The 22,734-nt window shown below is 39.3% G+C and overlaps 1 protein-coding gene across 5 annotated transcripts in view; it reads left to right on the top strand.

Annotated features, from left to right (window-relative positions):
* LOC311220810 (uncharacterized protein) overlaps positions 1–22,734 on the top strand; it is a gene marked incomplete at its 3' end in the record, with an annotated part of 115,685 nt that overhangs the window by 5,964 nt on the left and 86,987 nt on the right. For 4 of the 5 annotated variants that reach the window (XM_084304419.1, XM_084304420.1, XM_084304418.1 and 1 more), the window contains 6 exons: positions 6,660–6,775; positions 9,068–9,232; positions 16,484–16,662; positions 17,273–17,403; positions 18,928–19,042; positions 21,537–21,656. In XM_084304419.1, the coding sequence (XP_084160545.1) occupies positions 6,660–6,775; positions 9,068–9,232; positions 16,484–16,662; positions 17,273–17,403; positions 18,928–19,042; positions 21,537–21,656 (826 nt within the window). Of the gene's footprint in view, positions 1–6,294; positions 6,358–6,659; positions 6,776–9,067; positions 9,233–16,483; positions 16,663–17,272; positions 17,404–18,927; positions 19,043–21,536; positions 21,657–22,734 lie in introns of those variants that run through there. The other variant, XM_084304422.1, reaches the window with a different exon arrangement.

Raw genomic sequence — 22,734 nt, 5'->3', positions numbered from 1 at the left:
ATTTTTGAACTTATTCTTAAACCCTGAAGAAGTTATTGCTATAACTTGAAGCTTTTGTATAAGCAAAATGTATTAGACCAGAGTCCTTAATACTGTAAAATTGCCCCTAAATAATTGACTCTAAATTATTCAGGATCTTAGTTTTATGTTTCATCCAAAAGACCTTAACACTGGTTCAGTACTACCAGAGAGGGAAGATTGCCACCTAATGAACGAACGACACTTCCTGGTGTTTTTCTTGTGATGAGATCACTGCCTGACATGATAGGAGAACAGGCAGGTAAAGCTACATTTTTCCTGTCTCTTAGTGGTAGACAATGAATGGAAGGAAAATAAAGTCAGAGTTCTGAGAACTCTTCTTCCAATGCCATTTGTAGCTGACTTATTAGGTATTTCTGATGAAAATGTATTATGGAGAAAGTATTACTGTTCCAAATCATTCTAGACCCCAGAGATTTGTATGTAATTAGGTAAACAAGTGATTGGGTTGTGAGGTCAATTTTTTTCTTTAATGTCAGAATGCTGTTTGCTGTTTCCATGCAAGTTTTTAACAGAGTCACTGATCTTAAATTGTAAAGATGTGAAATCATATAGGTTTAACTTTCTGAGGAATTTATTGTGTAGAAGTATGGTTCTGGAGACCACAGTGCAACATTTTTTGATTTACTATGTATCATATAATACGTTGTTAATGGAATCAGTGGAGTGTATCACAGACTTTAAAAGTAGCAATGGCTATATTCTACTGGGAGGTTAAATTATATTGGTGGCCAACAGTGCCACTAATGAAATAGTTCATGCACTGAATTGAACACAGAGGAGAGGTAAAACAGAACTCTGAAAACTTTTTAAAGAATAAAATCTGAAATTTAGAGTGCATTTAAACAGTGGTAAATCAAGGGAGCATAAGGAGGGAATCACTACACAATTAAATCTGTGGGAAAGGAATTAGCAGGTGGCTCCGTGCTGTTTCACACGTTCCTGAATTGGAGATAATGAGGAAACAAGCGGTAGAAACAAAAGCTTGAGCAAGGCTGAGATAAAGTAAATTGGTTACAGTGTTAAAGATGAGCTTTGGGCAGTGGCCAATTACTGGCTGGCTTGAGACGCGTGTCTGAGGGTCTCTAACCAATTGTATGACAGATTCAGGCGCGTGGACAGCGTGTGGGGCTATGGGGAAAGCATATGTAGTAGTGAAAAATGGCAATAAATGTTTCCTGTTCAAGAGCCATCAGGAGTCCATGTCTTGCATCCCTTCATAAATCAATGTTAGTTTTGTGACGTTTATTAAACAATTTAACAAAATGTAATTGTAAATGATGTGGCATCAAACTGTCAAAATATTTCTTTTGTATCAGTAGTTTTTTCTTTAAATGTTATACTTCGAGAGCTCAAAGGTTAAAAGAAAAAGATGCCATCCTAACCATTCTAAATCTTATGACCATGCTATCTGGTAGATGAATTTTGACTATTAATTTGGTTGTGTATGTTTTCTGTGGGATATTTGTGCATTATTAGATGACTAGACTGGCCAAGATAGACCTGTTACACTTGCCTGACTTAGGTGTTGTTTGCCATGCCACTAAACCTGCCATCAAGTGATGGGGGAAATGAGTTTGAAGCCTGGCCTGCTGAAGATGGACGCCTTGTCTCAGTTTTTATTTTATTTTGCTTTATTTCCTTGGTTTTATTTTGTTTTGTCCCTTTTTTGTTTTGTTGTGTTCAGTCTCTTTCCCTTGTGTACTGGTACTTTGGTTCTTTAAAAATGGTATTTTGTAAAGAGTTCACGATGTTTTATTTTGAAGTTGACCTAAAGCTGTTTATCAATGGTGGATGGTACGTACTGAATATGGTTAACTAAGTTTCATGCTGTGAATGACAGACAAATTTGGTTTGGAATACATTTAAGCATCTAAAATCAACAGATGAGCACATCGTGTTAGAAGATTAGAATAGTGAAAAATATACCAATTTGCATGGTCTGTTTAAAAGAAGTCTTTCTATTTATGTCTAATATAAAGAGTTTAATTATTTCTGAAATTGAACTTTCATGGATATTGAATGTAATGAAATAATTGTGAATATAGTCTTGTTCCAGTGAGATCAGTGGCAGTAAGACTTCATCCTTCTCTAGTTGTAATTTTTAGAGAAAAGTGGGAAGATTGAATCAGTTTTGTATGTGTGTATTGCACTTCTACATGCTCCAGTGGTGGTTATTTCTAAAAGAGGTTTTAACACTTTTTTTTTTTTGTCTTGGTCATCTCATAATCTTACAAGCCTTGGCAGTTCATGCTGGAGTGACTGAGAAGGTTATCGTCTCTAGGTGATGGTCTTACTTCTTTCCTGTGAAATGGAACCACTGAAGTAGAAGTGATGGGGTGGGTGGTGTATCTCATCTCAGACACTGTTCTTCCCAGCTAAGTGCATTTAAATCAATGGATTTCACTTTGGTAATGCACCAAGCTGTGAACTGCAGCTGGAGAGAGCTTCATGATCTCTGTTGGATTTAGTTGTGGCAGTTGAGGTAATTGCCAGTAGTTGTAATCTCTTTAATCACTACTGCTAAATCCAATAAGAATCATAAATGGAATCACACAAATTATTTTATTTATAAGTGTGTGTTTGCCATTGATTAAAAAAAAAAAAAAAAAAGGCAGAAAAAATCTTTATGTTTAGAGTAGATGTGAACAGAATGTATTTTTAAAACAAACTTAATGTCAAAGCAGTTTTGGGGGGAGGATTAAGCATTTATTTTCAGTAAGAAGAATACGAAATTATTTTTTTCTGAGTACTTGGAGAAGAATAAAATACTGTGATTAGCACTTGCTTAACATAGATATTTTTATTCAGCGTTTAGCAAAATGAATGCTGGTATGGATTAGGTTAACTATAGGGCTCTTAAGCACTTTGGAAAAAGTAACAATCATAACTTATATTTAGGATAACTGTATGCTTCCTAAGAAGCATAAAATATTTCTAGACAATGCAGAGCTAATCTGTTTGCTTACAGATTGCTTTACAAAGCAAGGAGTAAATAAATAAAGATGTGAGGATCAAACTCATAGAATGCTCTGAGTTGGAAGGGACCTTAAAGATCATCTGGTTCCAACTCTCTGAGTATGTGAAGGCCAGTTCAGGAGTTTCATCTCAGTTGGGTGTGCAAACATCAGTTCTGTTCATTGGAAGATGTTGATCTGAAAGTAGCCAGATATAGCCTAAGACCAGACTCTTATCTCAAATACGTAGTATTAACAGAACAGGCTTCAACTGGCAAGAGACATAGGAGGACACCTGCTTGATGTGCCAGCCCTTTAATGAAAAAGATCTCAGAGTACTATTTCTATTTATAGAATCACAGAATGGTTTGGGTTAGAAGGGACCTTAAAGATCATCTAGTTCCAACCCCCCTGCCATGGGCAGGGACACCTTCCGCTAGACCTGGTTGCTCAAAACCCCATCCAACCTGGCCTTAAACACTTCCAGGGATGGGGCATCCACAGCTTCTCGGTCAACCTGTTCCAGTGCCTCACCATCCTCAGAGTAAAGAATTTATTCCAAATATCTAATCTACACATCCCCGCTTTTAGTTTAAAACCATTGCTCCTTGCCCTGTCACTACACTCCCAAAGAGTCCCTTCCCAGCTTTTTTGTAGGCCCCCTTTAAGGTACAGGAAGGCCTCTATAAGGTCTCCCCAGAGCCTTCTCTTCTCCAGGCTGAACAACCCCAACTCTCTCAGTCTCTCTTCATAGGAGAGTTACTCCAACCCTCTGATCAAGGTAAAGCTTAAAAACTTCTAGGAAATATTTCTAAGTATGTGGTATATATGTGGCATATTTATTTTTGACAATAGCCCCTTATTAGAACATAAATATCTTTACTTCATTTCCATTTGTCTTAAGATTAAAAGCATTAATTTAAACACCAAAACAGTTATTTTAAATAATTCTTAATGTCCAAAATAGTTGTATTAACTGATATGTTCTGCTGTATATATTTGTGAACTTTGTATTCCTTTTCTAAATATTAAGGAGATAAAATTCCAAAACCTAATGGCTGTTAGGTTAGTTAGCTTCACTTATTGATTTATTTTTCAAAAATGTCTAAAGAACAGGAAAGGAAATTTATAAGATATTTTAGCCCCCCTCTCCCCAATTCATTTTCTATAGAATTGTTAAAGTTTGATTAGTTTGATCTGATTTTAAAAACTGGAGGGTGAACTTGTGAAGACAGTTTATCTGAAAATACAGACAAATTTTCAGGGTTCTGTCTGTAGAGAGGGACCCTTCTCCATTACTGAATAAAATAAATGAGGACATCTTTGTCTGTGGCATGGAACTCACCATTGGGATTTTGTACTTAAAACAAAGCATTACGTTGTTGAGAGACCAAAATATCTTTGAAAAAATGCTGCTAACATATAATTTAGATATGTATGTTTTTCATTCTTTAAACTGCTATAATAGTTAACTATTGAATATGAAAGTGCTTAGCGTATTCCTTAAGCAACATTTGAGCAAATTAATAATCCAGTTATTCGGTAAGATGGGCTGTATTCTTAAAGTTTAGGCTTTTCATTTAAGTACATTTTTGAACTGAACTCATTGTTTAGTTATGTGCTTAACTCAATTCCTATTTATGTAAAAAGGCTAAATACCTTAATATGTTAAGTGTGTATTAATTGGCTGTGTTTAAGTGCATACTTAAATTAGGTATGTTTATGTACATGACTGACCAAGGATCTAAATTAGAATGCAGTTGCACAGTTTTAGGAACCATTTCTGTCACTGGATTTACTTGAGCTGTCTGTTGGTCCTGTGGAAACCTGCATGAGTATACAGTTAATTGCAAGATGCTGGCTGTTCAGAATAAGGTCCAGTAAGTTAATGGTCTAGTTCATCAATTGTTTGAAAACAATTATTTTGATTTTTTTTCAGAAGAACTGGTATATAATTGAATGCCTAATTTGCGTGCAGTTACTGCAAGCATGTATTTGGAAGGTTATTTAGTTAGATGCAGAGTACCTCATTCTCATGAACAGTCGGGCAAATCAGGTACACCTCTCGTTGCATGCCTGCCTTCAAAATGCCTGACTTTCTCTTCTATTCCTCCCATGCTGCATATTTCTTAAATATTTTTAATTGTTTAATAATTTTAATTTAGATTTTTTTGTGCTTTGGTTGCATCCTATTGTAACTCAATCCTTGCTGCAGACCTGCGGAGTACTGGCTTGCAACAGTACTTTTAAGTACTTTTTTTTTTTTTTAGGTAGTATGATTCCTGTGGAGTTTATTGGAACTTGCGTAGCTAAAATTGAACAGTTTTGAAAATTCTCCAGTATTTTGTTTTTGATAAGAATATTAATATATTCTTTTTAAATCCCTAAAGTTAGGGGGTTTGTATTAAAAATACACAGTTCTAACCAAAGCAGTAAAAGACACTGGCACATTCTTTGTAGATATCTTGCTTTTATTTAAATGTTCTAAAAGTCATTTACTTCAATAAAGTCTATGGGGTAATACCAGAGGGTTCAGTTAGGTGTCATTTATAGTTACACCAACAATTTTGAAAAGATGATAGATACCTAGTATAATTAGAACTTTTCAAGTGTTTGTACTAGTTCAAATCCTTTTGCATTTCAAATTTAATATGTCCATTTAATAAATTGCTCAACTATTGTATCTTTTACTTTTTGAAGATTTTGGGGGGTTAATTTAGCAGTCTAATTGTAACTGACTTTGAATTAAACCTGCATTTAGTTTAGATAAGATATTACTTAAACTGTTATCATGACAGGGATAATATAATCTGTTTGAAATTGTAGTAAATACATATTTTAGGAAAATATAGCTTGCTTAGCTGATTGGTTATGATTTTCTTCAATCTCAGTAAATTTGCAGCTTACATCGAAGCTTCAGATAACCTGAGGTGACCTAGAATGTAAGACAGTAAAAATCTAAATTTTTCTGCCCTCCTCAACTCCCAACTTCACTTGTAGTATTTATTGTGTAGAATCACAGTAGTTTATTTTATTTTTATTTATTTTTATATCAGAGATAGGTAACACCAGATTTGGGGGGGGGGGGTTGGCACAAATTTCAGATAGCAAATACTTTATTTTTTTTTTTCTTCTTCTCCCCCTCTTCTTTTACTGATTGGGTTATTTGCCATTTATGGGGATTAAACTTTAAAAACTGATATTCTTTTCTGTATCTGATGTTCTGTGTGCTATTAGTGATGCAGCTAACATGAACGGTTTTCATGTGTAAAACAACTTTCGATCACCGTGAAAACATCGTCCTGGGAAATCGTCCATGCTTGATATCGTTTGGTTCATGAACATTTAATTTCCAATACAGGTGATCCACAGTTCAAAGTGTTAAATGATTGTGTGCATTGTTCAGTTTTTAAAATAATCCATTAATGAAATTGCTAGTCTTTGAAGTATTGCTCACTTGTGTTTTTTAAAGTAGAGCAGGTTAAAAGGGAAAACTTATTCCTTGCATTTGTTCTTACTACTTTCTTTGTAAGGATCTCATAGACAGGTAATAAATAAGAATGAACCTTTTTAAATGTAAGGATAATTGTAAAATCATAGAAAATGTGTAGAAAATCTGTGTAGTGTTCCAACGCCGTATAACGCTTTCAATTGCTTCTTCAGGTAAAATCCCAGATGAAGCCAAAGCCCTTTCTCTATTGGCACCTGCTCCTACTATGACAAGCCTGATGCCTGGTGCAGGGTTGCTTCCTATACCTACACCAACCCCTTTGACTACAGTAAGTAAAATTCAGTTGCTATTTGATTTCTGGTTTCTTCTATACTCGATAGCCTTTTCTGTGTTCAGAGAACAACAGCTATCTGATCCATGGATGTTGTCCTCTTATATGCTAAATAAATGAAGACTTAGCTGTGGTGCCTCTTCTGAGGGTAGACTGCAAGATGTGCATGTGCAGAGTCCCAAATCTGTCCTTAAATTATTCTTTTGTCTCCATTACTAGAAACAATATTTCCACTTCTATATTCTTAACATTCTTGATCAGCATCCTAAAATAAATTAATGTTTAGTATCTTCCTTCTTTCCTTCCTTTCGTAAAAAAAGAAGTTGCAGAATAAAACTTGGTTAAAACAATATTTAATAAATCTGCACATACAGGTCAGCATCCTTTTTGAAGATTGTCCTCCAACACCTGTTTTAGAGCATACAAATAATTAAACAGTGGGATCAAAATCACCAATTAGATGTTTTGATGTTAATTCCATGTATGGTTCATAATGGTCATATACATATATAAGAGAAATTGCATGGATTTGAAAATCACTTTTAGTTGACAAGAATGATGGCTTTTATTTTCCTCTCTTGAAATAGGCGATATTGCACTCATTGACTTGGGAAGTGATAGTTCAGGCACTTCACAGACAAAAACGTGCTTACTTGTGCTTCCACTTTATAATTGTTTCTAATTAAGTATAATTGTGTTATTTAGAGACGTTTGTTTCTAAATTAACCTTCCAAGGTAAATTTGCTTGTTTTTTATATAAAATATCTAATAAATTATTTGTGAATTTTACACTATAAAAGAGGAAGTCAAGCTATCTGACCCTTCCTGTTGAATAATGAAAGGATGATTTCAAGACAAAGCTAAGTAGTATCTTTTTGTTACATTAAAAAAAAAAAGTTACTGGTGTCTTGCTGAAGATTTCTAACACCTTAGAATTGGGCCACTGAAGGACATCAAAACAACTAGCAGGTGTATTGGGCTGCTGAGATTGAAGTGGCTCAGGTGGACCTGGACTGGCAACATAAAGGTGAATTATTTATAGCTCGATGGGCCCACGACACCTCAGGCCATTGAGGTAGAGATGCAACATACAGGTGGGGTCATGATCGAGGGGTGGACCTGACTATGGACACTATAGCACAGGTTATTCATGATTGTGAAACATGTGCTGCAGTCAAGCAAGCCAAATGGTCAAAACCTCCTTGGTATGGAGGATGATGGCTGAAATATAAATATGGGGAGGCCCAGAAGACTGATTACATCACACTCCCTCAATCCTGCATTGGCAAGCGCCACATACTTACAATGGTGGAAGCAACCACCGGATGGCTGGAAACATATCCTGTGCCCCATGCCACTGCTCGGGACGCTATCCTGGGCCTTGAAAGAAGGACATCGAGGTGCTCGAGCGAGTCCAGAGAAGGGCGACGAAGCTGGTGAGGGATCTGGAGAACAAGTCTTACAAGGAGCGGCTGAGGGAGCTGGGTTTGTTCAGCCTGGAAAAGAGGACGCTCAGGGGCAACCTTATCGCTCTTTATAAGTACATTAAAGGAGGCTGTAGCGAGGTGGGGGTTGGTCTGTTCTCCCATGTGCCTGGTGACAGGATGAGGGGGAACGGGCTAAAGTTGTGCTGGGGTGTTTTAGGTTGGATATTAAAAAGAACCTCTTTACTGAGAGGGTTGTGAGGCATTGGAATGGGCTGCCCAGGGAAGCGGTGGAGTCACCACCCCTGGAGGTCTTTAAAAGACGTTTAGATGTAGAGCTTAGGGATATGGTTTAGTGGAGGACTTGTTAGTGTTAGGTCAGAGGTTGGACTTTATGATCTTGAGGTCTCTTCCAACCTAGAGAATTCTGTGAAAAGCAAGTCCTGTGGTGACATGGCACCCCAGAAAGAATTGAGTCATACAGTGGGACTCATTTCCGAAAGAACCTTATAGACACTTGGGCCAAAGAGCATGGTATTGAGTGGGTGTATCACATCCCCTATCATGTACCAGCCTCCGGGAAAATCGAGGGTGGATAGGGTGAGCAAACATCCATGTGGTTCTTAGCTGCTAACTGGGTTAAACCACTACAAAAGCACACAGAAAATCTTAACTATATATGGTTATTTGTGGGTAGATTTTTATTCTTAAAAAAAATAATTACTCAATTGGGATCATGCAGTTTAAAATAGTGTCTACATTCATTGAGTTGACTTTTACAGAAAGGCACAAGGAAGATAAGTATTAACAAGTGAAGTATATTCTGCCTGTGTATATTCTTTTTTTTTTTTTTCCTCTCCTCCAGCTCAGTGTTTCACTTGGCAGTTTGGGGGCAATATCAGCAGCATCATTGGACCCTAACATTACAGCACTGGGAGAAATACCACAGCCACCAGTTATGGGGAATGTGGATCCATCCAAAATTGATGAAATCAGGAGAACTGTCTATGTTGGAAACTTGAATTCACAGGTAGATTTTTTTTTTTTTTGTTGGAAATAGTAATGGAGGATGTAGAGTTGTAACTCATAAATTACAATCTTAAGTGTTAAGAACTTTTGTTAATCAATTTCAATAGGAATTTAAACAACCAAAAGAAAAAAAGAAAGGTTCTTATTGTTTACTAGTGATATTTTGAATGTTCCTGTGACAATAAGTTCAGTCTAGGCTGTGGAATTCATTCTAGCAAGATACCAGAGAAATCATACTCTACTTGAATTCAAGAAACATGCATATAATTGTGTGCATTGATGAAATATCCATCTGGGTTGTGTTAGCTGAGCAGTGTCTCAGAAGTTGTAAGATCATGGTAGCTGTCTCATATAACAGCATGCAGTTCCCTAAGTACAGTAAGAAGGAATTTACTTTTTGACATACAAGGGATTAGCTATGGCAAAAGGTTAATGATTTTTCCTAGTGGAAATTTGCAAAATTAGCATAAATATCTTTGAGTTTCATAAATATCTTGTGACCACACACAAATAACTCAAAACTCAAAGGCTATGATTTCATTGTAATCACAGAGACATGGTAAGATGGCTCACACAAGTGTAATGCTGTCATGGAGGACTACATGCTTTTAGAGAAGATCGACCAGGAGAAGAAGGTAGTGGAGTTGCTCTTTATGTGAGAGAGCAACTGGAATGTGTGGAGCTGTGCCTAGGGGTAGATGAAGAGCGAGTTGAGAGCTTATGGGTAAGGATTAAAGGGCAGGCTTCCATGGCTTTCACTGTTGTGGGTGTTTGCTACAGGCCACCTCATCAGAAAGAGGAGATATATGAAGCCTTCTTCAAACAGCTCCAAGTAGCCTCTTGGTCACAAGCCCTGGTTCTCTTGGGGGACTTCAAGCACTATGATATCTGCTGGGAAGACCACACAGCTAGGCACAAACAGTCTGGGAGGTTCCTGCAGTGCATTGATGACAACTCTTTGACACAGGTGATGGAGAAGCCAACAAGGAGAGGTGTGCTGCTGGACTTTGTATTAACGAATGAGGAAGGACTAGTTAGAGATGTGAGGGTCAGAGGCAGCCTTGGCTGCAGTGACCATGAGATGATTGAGTTCAGGATCTTGTGAGGAGGAAGCAGGGCAAAAAGTAGGATTGTGACCCTGGGCTTCAGGAGAGCAAACTGCTTCCTCTTCAGGGATCTGCTTGGAAGAATCCCATGGGTTAGGGCTCTGGAAGGAAGGAGGGGTCCAAGACAGCTGGTCAGTATTCAAGCATCACTTCTTCCAAGCTCAAGATCAGTGCATCCCTATGAGTAAGAAGGCAAGTAAAGGGGGCAGGAGACCTGCTTGGATGAGCAAGGAGCTCCTGGCAAAACTCAGTCAGATGAAAGAAGTACACAGCATGTGGAAAAAGGGACAGGACGCTTGGGAGGAATATAAGGACACTGTCAGAGTAGGCAGGGATGTGACATGGAAGGCTAAGGCCCATTTGGAATTAGATCTGGCAAGGATGTCAAGGACAATAAGAAGGGCTTGTTCAAATATGATATGCATCCCAGGGTTCTGAGGGAATTGGTTGATGTAGCTGCCAAGCCGCTCTCCATCATATTAGAAAAATCATGGCAGTCAGACGAAGTCCCCAGTGGCTGGAAAAAGGGAAACATCACTCCCATTTTTAAAAAGGGTAGAAAGGAGGACCCAGGGACCTACAGACCGGTGAACCTCACCTCTGTGCCTGAAAAGATCCTCTGGAGGCAGTGTTGTAGTGGGTTTACGTGGTGAGGTTTTGGTAGCTGGGGGGCATAGGTGTGTCTTCTGTGACAAGAATCTAGAAGCTGTCCCATGTTAGGTAAGGGCCCCGCTGCTGACCAGAGCCGAGCCAATAAGCGATGTTGGTTGTGCCTCTGTGAGAGCATATTTAAGAAAGGGGGGGAAAAAAAATATGCCCAAAGATACAGCTGTTCATGTCTTCATCTGCAGGGAGTGCCTGAGCCTGTTGCTACCAGTGGAGGGTGACAGAGATACTGGCTGTGTGAGATGTGAGCAGATGGACGATCTGATCAGCCTGGTGGCAGAGCTCGAGGAGGTGGAATGATTAAGGACTATCAGGGAGTGTGAGCAGGAGTTAAACTGGTGGAGTCACTCCCTGCCATGCTTGAGAGAAAGGCACTGGGGCAACACACCCCAAATAGTGATGGACCCTCTGCCCTGTTGCTGTTGGGCAGTGGGAGGGGACCTAAGAGATGGAGAGGAATGGAAACAGGTCCCTGTTTGGCATTGCAGGTGAGCCCCCTCCCTACCCTACCTGCCTCACCTTCATGGGTGCCCTTACACAATAGGTTTGAGGCCCTGGAGCCCGAGGGACAGGGCGGTGAGGATGTGGGAGAAAGTCAAATTCATGCTTCAAGACTGTCCACCAAGAAGGAAATGGTCATGGTCGTAGTTGACTCCCTTTTGAGGGGATCAGAGGGCCCCATGTGTCAGCCAGACCCTACATGTAGGGAAGTCTGCTGCCTCCCTGGGGCCTGGGTCAGGGACATTACCAGGAAACTTCCTGACATTTTTTGCCCCTCTGATTATTACCCCTTACTGATAATTCAGGCTGGCAGTGAAGAAATTGCTGAGAGAAGCTGAAAGGCTATCAAAAGCGACTTCAGGGGACTGGGGTGGTTAGTGGGTGGACTGGGAGCACAGGTGGTGTTTCCCCTCTATCCCTTCAGTGGAAGGGAAGGACACTGAGTGGACCTGGAAGGCCCAGATGATTAATACATGGCTGAGAGGCTGATGCTGTCACAGGAGATATATATATATATGTATATATAACTTTTTTTTTTTTATCATGAGGAGGTTTACTTGGCACCTGGCCTGATGGCTGGAAATGGGTCCCACCTGTCTCAAAGGGGGGAATGGATTCTAGCCCAGGAGCTGGCAGGGCTTGTTGAGAGGGCTTTAAACTAGGTATGAAGGGAGATGGGGAGGGTATGAGGCTTGATAGAGATGAGCCTGGGGGAGAAGTCCCAGGGTTAGGGGCAAGGGCAATGGTGGAACTGAAGTGCATCTATACTAATGCATGCAGCATGGGCAACAAACAGGAGCAGCTGGAAGCCACTGTGGGGCAGGCAAACTATGTCCTACTTGCCATCACTGAAACGCAGTGGGGCCGCTCCCATGACTGGAGTGCTGCAGTGGATGTCTGCAAGCTCTTCAGAAGGGACAGGCAACAAAGGAGGGGAGGTGGTGTGGCTCTCTATATTAGAGAGTGTTTCTATGCTGTTGAGCTCGAGGTTAGCAATGATAAGGTAGAGTCCCTGTGGATAAGGATCAGGGGGAAGGCCAAGAAGGTGGACATCCTGGTGGGGTCTGTTATAGACCACCAAACCAGGATGAAGAGGCGGATGAGGTGTTCTGTAAGCATCTGGTGGAATTTGCTCAATCACCAGTGCTTGTTCTCGTGGGGGACTTCAACTTCTCAGACATATGCTGGAAATAAAATGTAGCCCTGAGGAAGCAGTCTAGAAGGTTCCTGGAGTGCATGGAAGACAGCTTCCTGCCTCAGCTGGTTAATGAGCCTCGGGGGGGGGGGGGGGGGGTGACCTACTAGACCTGCTGTTCATGAACACAGAACTGGTGGGAGATGTGGTGGTCGGGAGCTGTCTTGGGCAGTGACCACAAAATGGTAGAGTTCCGTATTCTTGGTGAAGTCAGGAGGGGGGTCAGTAAAACTGCTGCCTTGGACTTCTGGAGGGCAGACTTTGAACTGTTCAGGACACTGGTAGGGAGGGTCCCTTGGGAGTCAGTCCTGAAGAGGAGAGGGGTCTTCCAGGAAGGGTGGATGCTCCTCAAGAAGGAAGCCTTAAAGGTGCAGGAGCAGGCTGTCCCCTTGTGCTGTAAGATGAGTCGGTGGGGAAGAAAAATGAGTGTTGCTGAACAGACAACTTTTTCTGAGTCTCCAGCAGAAAAAGAGAGTTTGTGTGGTGGAAGAAGGGGCAGACAACTCAGAGAGAGTACAAGGAAGTTGCCAGCATATGCAGAGAAAAAATCAGGAAGGCCAAAGCCCAGCATGAGCTTAACCTGGCCACTATGGTTAAGGATGATTTAAAAAAAAAAAAAAAAAAAAATTTTTTACAAATATATTAACGGCAAGAGGAGGGCCAAGGAGAATCTCCTTCCTTTACTGGACACAGGGGGATACATGACTACTGAGGATAAGGAATCTTTCTTTTCCTTATGCCTTCTTTATGTCTGTCTTCACTTATCCTCAGGGTACTCAGCCTCCCCACCTGGAATTTGTCTGGGACAGGGTGCAGAAGAAACCCCCCACAGTTCAGGTGGAAACAGCTAGAGACCTGGTGCTCCACCTATACTGTCACAAGTCCATGGGGCCAGATGGGATCCAACTGAGGGTGCTGAGGGAGCTGGTGGATGTGATTGCTGGGCTGATTTCCATCACCTATCAGCAGTCATGGTCATCTGGAGAGGTCCTGTATGACTGGAAACTTGCTAACGTGTCACCCATCTATAAGGAAGGTCGTAAGGAGGACCTGGGGAACTACAGGCCTGTCAGCCTGACCTTGGTGCCAGGAAAGGTGATGGAACAGGTCATCCTGAATGCAATCACGCAGCATATGTGGGACAACCAGGGGTCGGACCCAGTCAGCATGGGTTCATGAAAGGCAAGTCCTGCCTGACCAACCTCATCTCCTTCTATGACCGGGTGACCTGCCTGGTGGATGAGGGAAAGGCTGTTGATGTAGTCTACCTAGACTTCAGCAAAGCCTTTGACACGGTCTCCCATAGTATTCTCCTCGAAAAGCTGGCAGTCCATGCCTTGGACAGGTACACTCTTTGCTGGGTAAAAAACTGGCTGGATGTCTGGGCCCAGAGAGTGGTGTTGAACAGAGTGAAATCCAGCTGGCGACCAGTTACCAGTGGTGTTTCCCCAGGGTCAGTGTTGGGGCTCATCCTCTTGAATATCTTTACTGATGATTTGGATAAGGGAACTGAGTGCACCCTCAGGAAATTTGCAGACGGCCCCAAGTTGGGGGGAAGTATCAGTCTGCTGGAGGGTAGGAAGGCCCTGCAGAGGGACCTGGACAGGTTGGATCGATGGGTAGAGGCCAGTGGGGTGAGGATCAACATGGCTACGTTTGGTCACAACAACCCCATGCAGCGCTACAGGCGTGGGGCAGAGTGGCTCGAAAGTTGTGCAGAGAAAAATGATCTGGGGGTGCTTATTGATGCTCACCTGAACATGAGTTGGCAGTGTTCCCAGGTGCCCAAGAATGCCAGCGGCATTCTGGCTTGTCAGGAATAGGTTGGCCATCAGGATCAGGGAGGTGATCAACCCCCTGTACTCTGCTCTGTTGAGACCACACCTCCAGTACTGTGTTCAGTTTTGGGCCCCTCACTAGAAGAAGGACCTCTAGGCCCTGGAACTTGTTCAGAGAAGGGCTACGAAGCTGATGATGGGCCTGGAACACAAGTCCTATGAGGAACTGCTGAGGGAACTGGGATTATTTAGTCTGGAGGAAGCTCAGGGGAGAGCTTATTGCTCTCTACAACTACCTGAAAGGAAGTTGTGTGGAGCTGGGGATCGGCCTCTTCTCACAGAAAACTAGCGATAGGACTAGAGGGAATGGCCTCAAGTTGGGCCAGGGGAGCTTTAATTTTTGAAATTAGGGGACTGTTCTTCTCAGAAAGAGTAGTCAGGCATTGGAGCGGGTTGCCCAGGGTAGAGTCACCTTAAATAGCCACACAGGGATGTTTAAGGGGAGGTTGTACATAGTACTTATGGACATGGTTTAATGGGTGACATTGGTAGTAGGGTGATGGTTGGAGCGGATGATCTTGAAGGTCTTCTCCAACCTTAATGATTCTATGATATGATTCTATATTATGAGCAAGGCCAAGTGCAAGGTACTGCACCTGGGTCACGGCAATCCCAGGCATGGGTACAGACTGGGAGAAGAACTCATTGAGAGCAGCGCTGTGGAGAGAGACTCGGGGGTTCTGGTGGACAAAAAGCTCAACATGAGCCAGCGGTGTGTGCTTGCAGCCCAGAAGGCCAACTGCATCCTGGGCTGCATCAAGAGAGGTGTGACCAGCAGGTCAAAGGAGGTGATTGTGCCCCTCTACTTTGCTGTCATGAGGCCCCACCTGGAATACTGCGTCCAGGTCTTGGGCCCTCAGCACAAGAAGGATGTGGACATGTTAGAGCAAGTCCAGAGAAGGACTACAAAGATGATCAGAGGACTGGAGCACCCCTCCTATGAAGAAAGGCTGAGAGAGCTGGGGCTGTTCAGCCTGGAGAAGAGAAGGCTCCAGGGAGACCTCATTGCAGCCTTTCAATACTTAAAGGGTTCTTGTAAAAAGGATTGAGAAGGACTCTTTTCTCAGGTAGATAATGAATAGGACAAGGGGTAATGGTCTTGAACTAAAAGAGGATAGATTTAGACTCTGGTTACCCAGAGAGGTTGTGGAGTCTCCTTCTTTGGAGATATTCAGAACCCTCCTGGATACCATCCTGCGCTATGTGCTGTAGTTGATCCTGCTTGGCAGGGGGGTTGGACTAAATGATCTTCAGAGGTCCCTTCCAATCTCAGTCATTCTGTGAGTTTCTGACAGGAAAACTAGGACTGTCAGAGATTTTCTTTTTTCCAGCAATTTTTTTATTTAAAAAAATAATTATTTTTATTTAAAAAATAATTGGTTTTGACTGATGACAATTTAAGTATTTGATTTTGGTGTTTATTTGACTGCTGAAGTATGTACTAGAGTATTATCAATCACAAAAAAATAAAAGTAGTTGGAAGTTATTGGAGAAACAGATTAAAAGCTGACTTAGTTGTTCTGGTTTTGTTTTTATTTGTTTGTTGTTGTTTCTATTGATCAAAAATCACAACCAGTACCAAAAATAGCTTGGATGTAGGTGTATAAAGAATTCCCTCATCAATTATTTCAATTTAGTTGCCTGAAAAGTGCAATATCCTGTGCAAGTGTATTTATAACCTAAACATAGCTCTTCAGGGTTTTACTTGAGGGCTTGTGGTTGTACTGTCTTAAATTATAGTATATTCTTTATGTTAATGGAAGAAAAAAAATAGTATCTGTATTTCCTGAAGTGTAACATCACCAAATTCACGCTGCCTATGTAATAACCGTGTGATGTCTTTCCAAAACCTATATAGTCTTTAGATTATCTGTTATAATGAAAACCACTTATCCAACATATGTTTTAAATCAGCTGAGCTCTGCATCTTCTTCATCTCTTTCTAGACTACAACAGCAGATCAACTGCTTGAATTCTTTAAACAAGTTGGAGAAGTCAAATTTGTGCGAATGGCAGGTGATGAGACACAACCAACACGGTTTGCTTTTGTGGAATTTGCAGACCAAAATTCTGTACCACGAGCTCTTGCCTTTAATGGAGTTATGTTTGGAGACAGGCCACTGAAGTAAGAAATTAATTACCAATATGAATATTGAATGAGAGGTTTCTTAGTATCCTTATGTTTATGATTTTGATCTAAAAGAAACTGCTGTGATTAATATTTATTCAATATAAGGACCTGTTAGCAAACTGGAACACTTTCATAAACTCCAATTTCAAGGTTGGGCATAACTTTCTCTAAGAAGAATCTGGATGGCATAGAGTAAAATATAATTACATCTAATCTTAAGGTAGTGAAAGCTATAACAACAAGAGAATCTGCAAAGTCCTTGGTACTAATTAAACTTTATATATGTTGTCTACGCAATCAGTAGGCCTTAGAGATTTTATCTAAAATAGAGAAACAGATTTCTAGACTTTAATCTGTATTTGTATAGAATAATATAAAAGTGTTGTGCCTCACTTATTTAAAAGCTGTAAGATTTGAAAGCAGTAAAAGCCAGATATTTTAGATATTTAGACATGGCATAAAATGAGTGTTAGGGAAAAATCTGTAGTTTTGCTTGAACTTCAGAGTTCTCAATTATATGTGGGAGTTAAGGTGTTTTCCTTTCTTATTTTTCATTTTTCCTTCTAAAGTGTTTGTGGGTTAAAGGCTTTTTTCCCTAATTTAGAATAAACCACTCCAACAATGCAATAGTGAAGCCTCCTGAAATGACGCCACAAGCTGCTGCCAAAGAACTGGAAGAAGTGATGAAGAGAGTAAGGGAAGCCCAGTCTTTCATATCTGCTGCTATTGAGCCAGGTAGGTATATTAGGTTTGCTACCTAACAGATATGTTTGTACCTTGGTACATGCCAATGAAAATAATACATGGTCATTATATTATTTCATAATTATATTATTGAAGCAAATAATAATAAAAATGAAAATAATAAAAATAATCAAAACTGGAAGAAAATAATAATAAGAAAATAATCAAAACATGGAAGAAAGCAGTAGAATGAAGTTGACTTTTTATTTCCTCATATCTTATTTTCAGATACATGCTCGCTGAATGTTTTCAAAAACATGTAGTCAGTGCTAAACTAAATAATACTTGATGTTGGCATCATTTCAGTTTAAAGCACTTACAGACTTTTAAAAGAAATTGCTTTGTTTTGTTCTCTAGCACACATTAATGCCGTAGTTTCATGATCAGAGGGAAGCTAGCGTGCTGATGAAAGCATCAATATTATGCTTTCTTTACTTTCAGTGGGTTAAGTTTGTCCCTGTGCTATGCTCTTATACTAGCTCAAGACTATGTGCAGCCTCATAGCAAATGGGATCAGAGAATGAATCTGGGATAAAACTTAATGGACTTTTTTTCCATCCAAGATGGTTTCTTGATCCCTGTTAATGCTGAAACACAAGGTCAAAGAAAGGAAGGTGTCGATGGGTTGAGAGATTAGATGGACATTTCAGTGCTAATTTCTGCTGACTTAAACTGCTTGGAAAACCATAGCATAAAAATTCTCAACTCGTTAAGCTTTCAACTGAAATCTTCCTTTTTCTTTTGATCAGTGGGATTTTGTTATTCTTATTAACAAACCCAGGCTTTGACTTATGTAGGTTAGGTAGTAGAGTAGGTGTTGGTGGGCTTGATTTTATTTTTATTTTTTTCCCTATTGTGGTTTTTTTTTTTTTTAGGGTTGGAAGAAAATAGCTCTAACATTTCCTTAATGTTAAGCAGCAGAATAACAATCCTTTAGAGTCTGAACCAAAGTCTTCTGAGGTCACTAGTAAGCTTTCCATTGACTTCCTGGCCTTTGGATCAAACTTTTCACCCCCCTTCTCTCCTTCCTTCCTCCTCCAAATAATGTTTGAGCAATAAAACTTCAATATTTTTACAATGGTTAAAATATCAAAAAAGTATAGAAAGTCCTAATTTTGAAAAATGAGCATAAAATGTAAACAGTAATTATGCCCTCTAAATTTATTCTTCTCAGGTTATTTAAAAAATAAAATACATTAGCTGTATTAAATAATACACTAGGAGGAGAATATGTTGCTGTAATCTTATGCATTGTGGCAGCACCATAAATCCCCTTCCTAATAGAGCTAGCTTTTTATAATTATCTGGTTTATGTGTACTGCTGCAGGATGGCTGCACTCAATGAATATATGTAATGACTTTCTTGGATGTTTCTGAAGGATATTTGCAAAGAAGGAAGATGTGCAAAGAGTAGGCCCCTTGCACTATATTTGGTACATTCCACTTATGCCAGACTGTTAACTAGGATCTTTAAATGTTCTGAGCTTACACTGCAAAGTGTTTTTTTCCTCTCAGAGTCTGGAAAGAGCAGTGAAAGAAAAGGGGGTCGATCTCGTTCCCATTCTCGTTCAGAATCCAGGTCTAGCTCAAAATCCCAATCTAGAAGGAAAAGATCACATTCAAAACACAGGTAGGTATCTTTTATTTTGGACTAAGATCATACTATTTTTCTTGAGCGATGGTGGTTACTAAGATTTCTTATTGAGTTATGAAACAAGTATCACTGTAGGGAAGATAAGTAACTTTTACTAACCAGATCAGAGTAACTGTGATCTTTATCTCAGAACAGATACTCTTTCCCTCTAAATGCTAAATGTTTTCAGGATTGCTTTCAGTTAAAACACACTAGAAGGTACTTTTGTGTCATGAAAACCATATTTCTGACTTAGATATTTTTAAAATAGTTATCTGTATTTTGCGTATGGAACATCTAGTTTACTGTTAACACCCTCAACTCTGATAGGCTATCTGGTTTTGCTAGTAGAAAGTTCCTGCTGTCCTGAACTTCTAAACATCTAGTTAACAAATGCAGTGTTTCTGTTTACTGTACTTAAAATGTAAAGTTAAATTTTTAAAAGTCAGAAGGAAAAAAAGGTTTTAGGGGCAGTTTTTCATTCTTCAGTGTTTGCTTTGCTAAAATCGTTAACTTCTGAAACAGTCTTCGGAATATGGGAAGAAATTAAATTACTAGATAACCCTTAATGGTTATCCATTAATGTTTTTTCAAAGAATGAGACAGTCTAGCGTGTGTAATACTTTCTGAAATGGTTCATATTCTTCCAATGTCAAGAATGTCTTCTGAGCATTCAGTCTCAGTGTAAATCACTTTTCTTTAATTTTTATTTTTTTATTTTTTTCCTGTTAACTTTTCTGTAAGTTCTTTTTTCTCTCATTCTGGGGAGCGGGGAGAAACTCAATGCATTTGATAGCTTAAACTTTAAAAAGGTGTCAGTGTTGCACCAACAGCTCTATTGCATCCTTTCATGCATTGCCTTTTAACAGGGCAACTAGAATTCTTTTACATACAGAAAAGCTGGTCAGAGGGGTATACCACATAAGTTATACAACCAAAGAAATGTGATTTAAGTGCAGGCTTTTTTTTGTTTTTTTTAATAACATGTACTGCAGTATCTTGCTATCTAATAACATTAAACCATTGGGTACCTTTTTAATGCAAAAAGAATCATTTGCAGGCTTCCTTATTGTATGCTTCTCTATTGTTTCTGTAACTCAGGATACAACTGAACAATAATCTTTGTGTAACATTCCAGTAATCTGTGGTATTTTGTATCCACACAAACTAAATTGAGCTTTAGAAAATAAATTTGCATTTTTTCACTTGCAGAAAACCTGTGTTTTAAACATCTGTTGATAGTTATGTTTTGTTTTAATGATTTACCACTGTTACTGTCAGTTTTGAGTACATGCTGAAAAAGAGCCTCTGGGCTGTTGAAGCAGTTTCATCTGTAAGAATAAACTATGCTGACCACTTCCTTTTTTTAGTGTTTTATAAAACCCCTAAATCCATTTCATCACTATTATATAAATTTTATTAAAGGGCTTACTTGACTAAATTGTAAGTAATTTGCCCTCTAATTAGTTTTTCTAAACTGACATGTGGAGCAAAGCTGTAGGTATAAAGTGGTTAACTCTCCTACCCTCTTGGTATATTTTTACTCTGTCTTGAGCTGCAGAAGAAAGGTGGAGCTGGTATTTTTTGTACCTTTCTGTTCTTCAGGATTAATTGAGTAATATACATGACATTTCTGTCTTTGGTAAGTTTAACTTCAAGGTACCTTAACCTCTCAGGCAAAGTATCCAATGATGTGTTTTGTGAAACTTGAAATAAAAAGCTGAATTTGAAGATTCATTTTCCTAGGGACTACAATCTTATAAAAATGGGGAATATTTTTTTTTTTGTGGGGGAAAGAGTATAGTAATTTTTAAGTTGTTTTCTTCATCAAATCTGAGACTATACTATATATGTGTATCAGAAGACTTTAAATGTATTTCTATCGTAGTATTTGCACATTATTTGCATTCCTTATTTATCATGTAGCAAATGCTTACAAATACTTTCAACTGAGAAAGTAACTTGACTAAATGCTGAACCACAAGTAGTGTTTTTTTTTGTTTTTGTTTTTTGTTCACTCAAATTGTAAGGCTGGAGAACCAAGCAAAAAGAGGCCAGTTAATGCTATCTATCTTCAGTGACCAAGACTACAATAAGTGACTGGGCCTGGAGAAGAAGAAAAATGCAACTAACTATTTTTATGTGCTGCTTGAAATTGTTTATAGTAGATTTTATGCACTGTAATCTATTAAGGAAAGCTATCCTAGTATGATGATAATTGATATTTTCCAGAATATTTATGGAGGTCATAATAAAATACGAGCATTACTTAAATGGTGTATTGTTTCAAAAGAGAACATGTGCAACTGGTGAAACTTAAAGTATGCGTATTTGCAAAAATGTTGGTAGGCAGTATGTTACTGAGATGTAATTATATACTTTTCTGTAGCGAGGTGAGATTTGCATGCTGTTCTCCCCCTATATCTTGGCTGACCTAATTTTTCTGAAGTTTCAGTATTAAAGTATTTTTCTTCTGGTGTTGTTCATATAGGAGTAGATCTGGTAACAGGTCAATCTCAAGACACAAGGACAGATGCAAATCCAGAAGTCCTCCGAAAAAACGGTCTAGATCTAGGGAAAGGCAGAAATCAAGTAGTCGCTCTCGTTCTCGGTGAGTTTCCATTCCTGAGAAGTGATATTGTTCATCTTAGCACACAGTACAAAGTTTTGTTGTTTTCTTTGGGGGGGGGGGGAATCTAACCAGCGTTGTAGGTGATGGGTAAAGGATGGAATCTCTAAATGGTTTATTCTGTTCCTAGGCTTGTCCCATCCCCTACGATAAGAGAAAAGAATAGGTACCTCAGTATAAAAAGTTACTTTCTAAACTTTGATACCAAAGTCTATTCTACGTTAATACCAATGTTTAAGCTCACCAAAAAAAGGTAACTTTAACTGCCAGACTTTAACCAACAGGTGATAATATAATTTTCCGAGGATGAAATAGTGAATATTCACAAAACTGAAGTGCCTATAAAAGTAGCTTCATGATTAGAAGACTTGGTACTTTTTTTTCTGGTTCATCTCTGTAATGCCCCTAACTCATTTAAAGAGACCTTCATACTTAGGTTGTGCAGGTTTTTGTTTGTTTTTGTTTTTTTTCTTCTGGGAAAGAAAACTGCAGATCTGCTGACATCAGTGGGAACACTTAGTAGGCTACATAGCTGGGCTTTGATGGATGATGGAATCCTTTTGATTATTTACTCATCTGATGGAGCTTCCTGAGAGATCTAATCACTGGAAAGGGAAGTCCAATGAAATCTCTGCGATAAATAACTGGAAGGGTTTTCTTGGGGTGCTGTGAGACCTGTTGCTATTGCAGGGATTGTGTGCTGTTTCATTTTTATGATCTTGCATACCTTCTGTGAGATACCTAAAGAGATATTTGCTAAAACCTGATAGGAACCAAAGTCATAATGTAATAGAACATAAAATGGCCTACTATTCAAGTTGAAAAAAAGATACAGTCAAACACTTGTTCCAATGAATGAAAGCGTGGGTTGTGCTTAGGGCCTTTAGTGTCTGAAGGAGTCTCCTTGAGAATCCTAGAATAGGTACCAATACCAATAGACATAACTCTTTTTCAGGCTAGTTCTGGATTTGAATCTGCCTGTTAATTAAGTCCTCCTATTGTACTTTCTCCTGTTTTCTCTCTGAACAATTGTTCATTTTCATACGTCCTTGAGGCAACT

This window comes from Netta rufina, assembly GCF_964035555.1.
Source record: "Netta rufina genome assembly, chromosome: W".
Lineage (NCBI taxonomy): Eukaryota > Metazoa > Chordata > Aves > Anseriformes > Anatidae > Netta > Netta rufina.
This window is presented reverse-complemented; position numbering and strand designations above follow the sequence as displayed.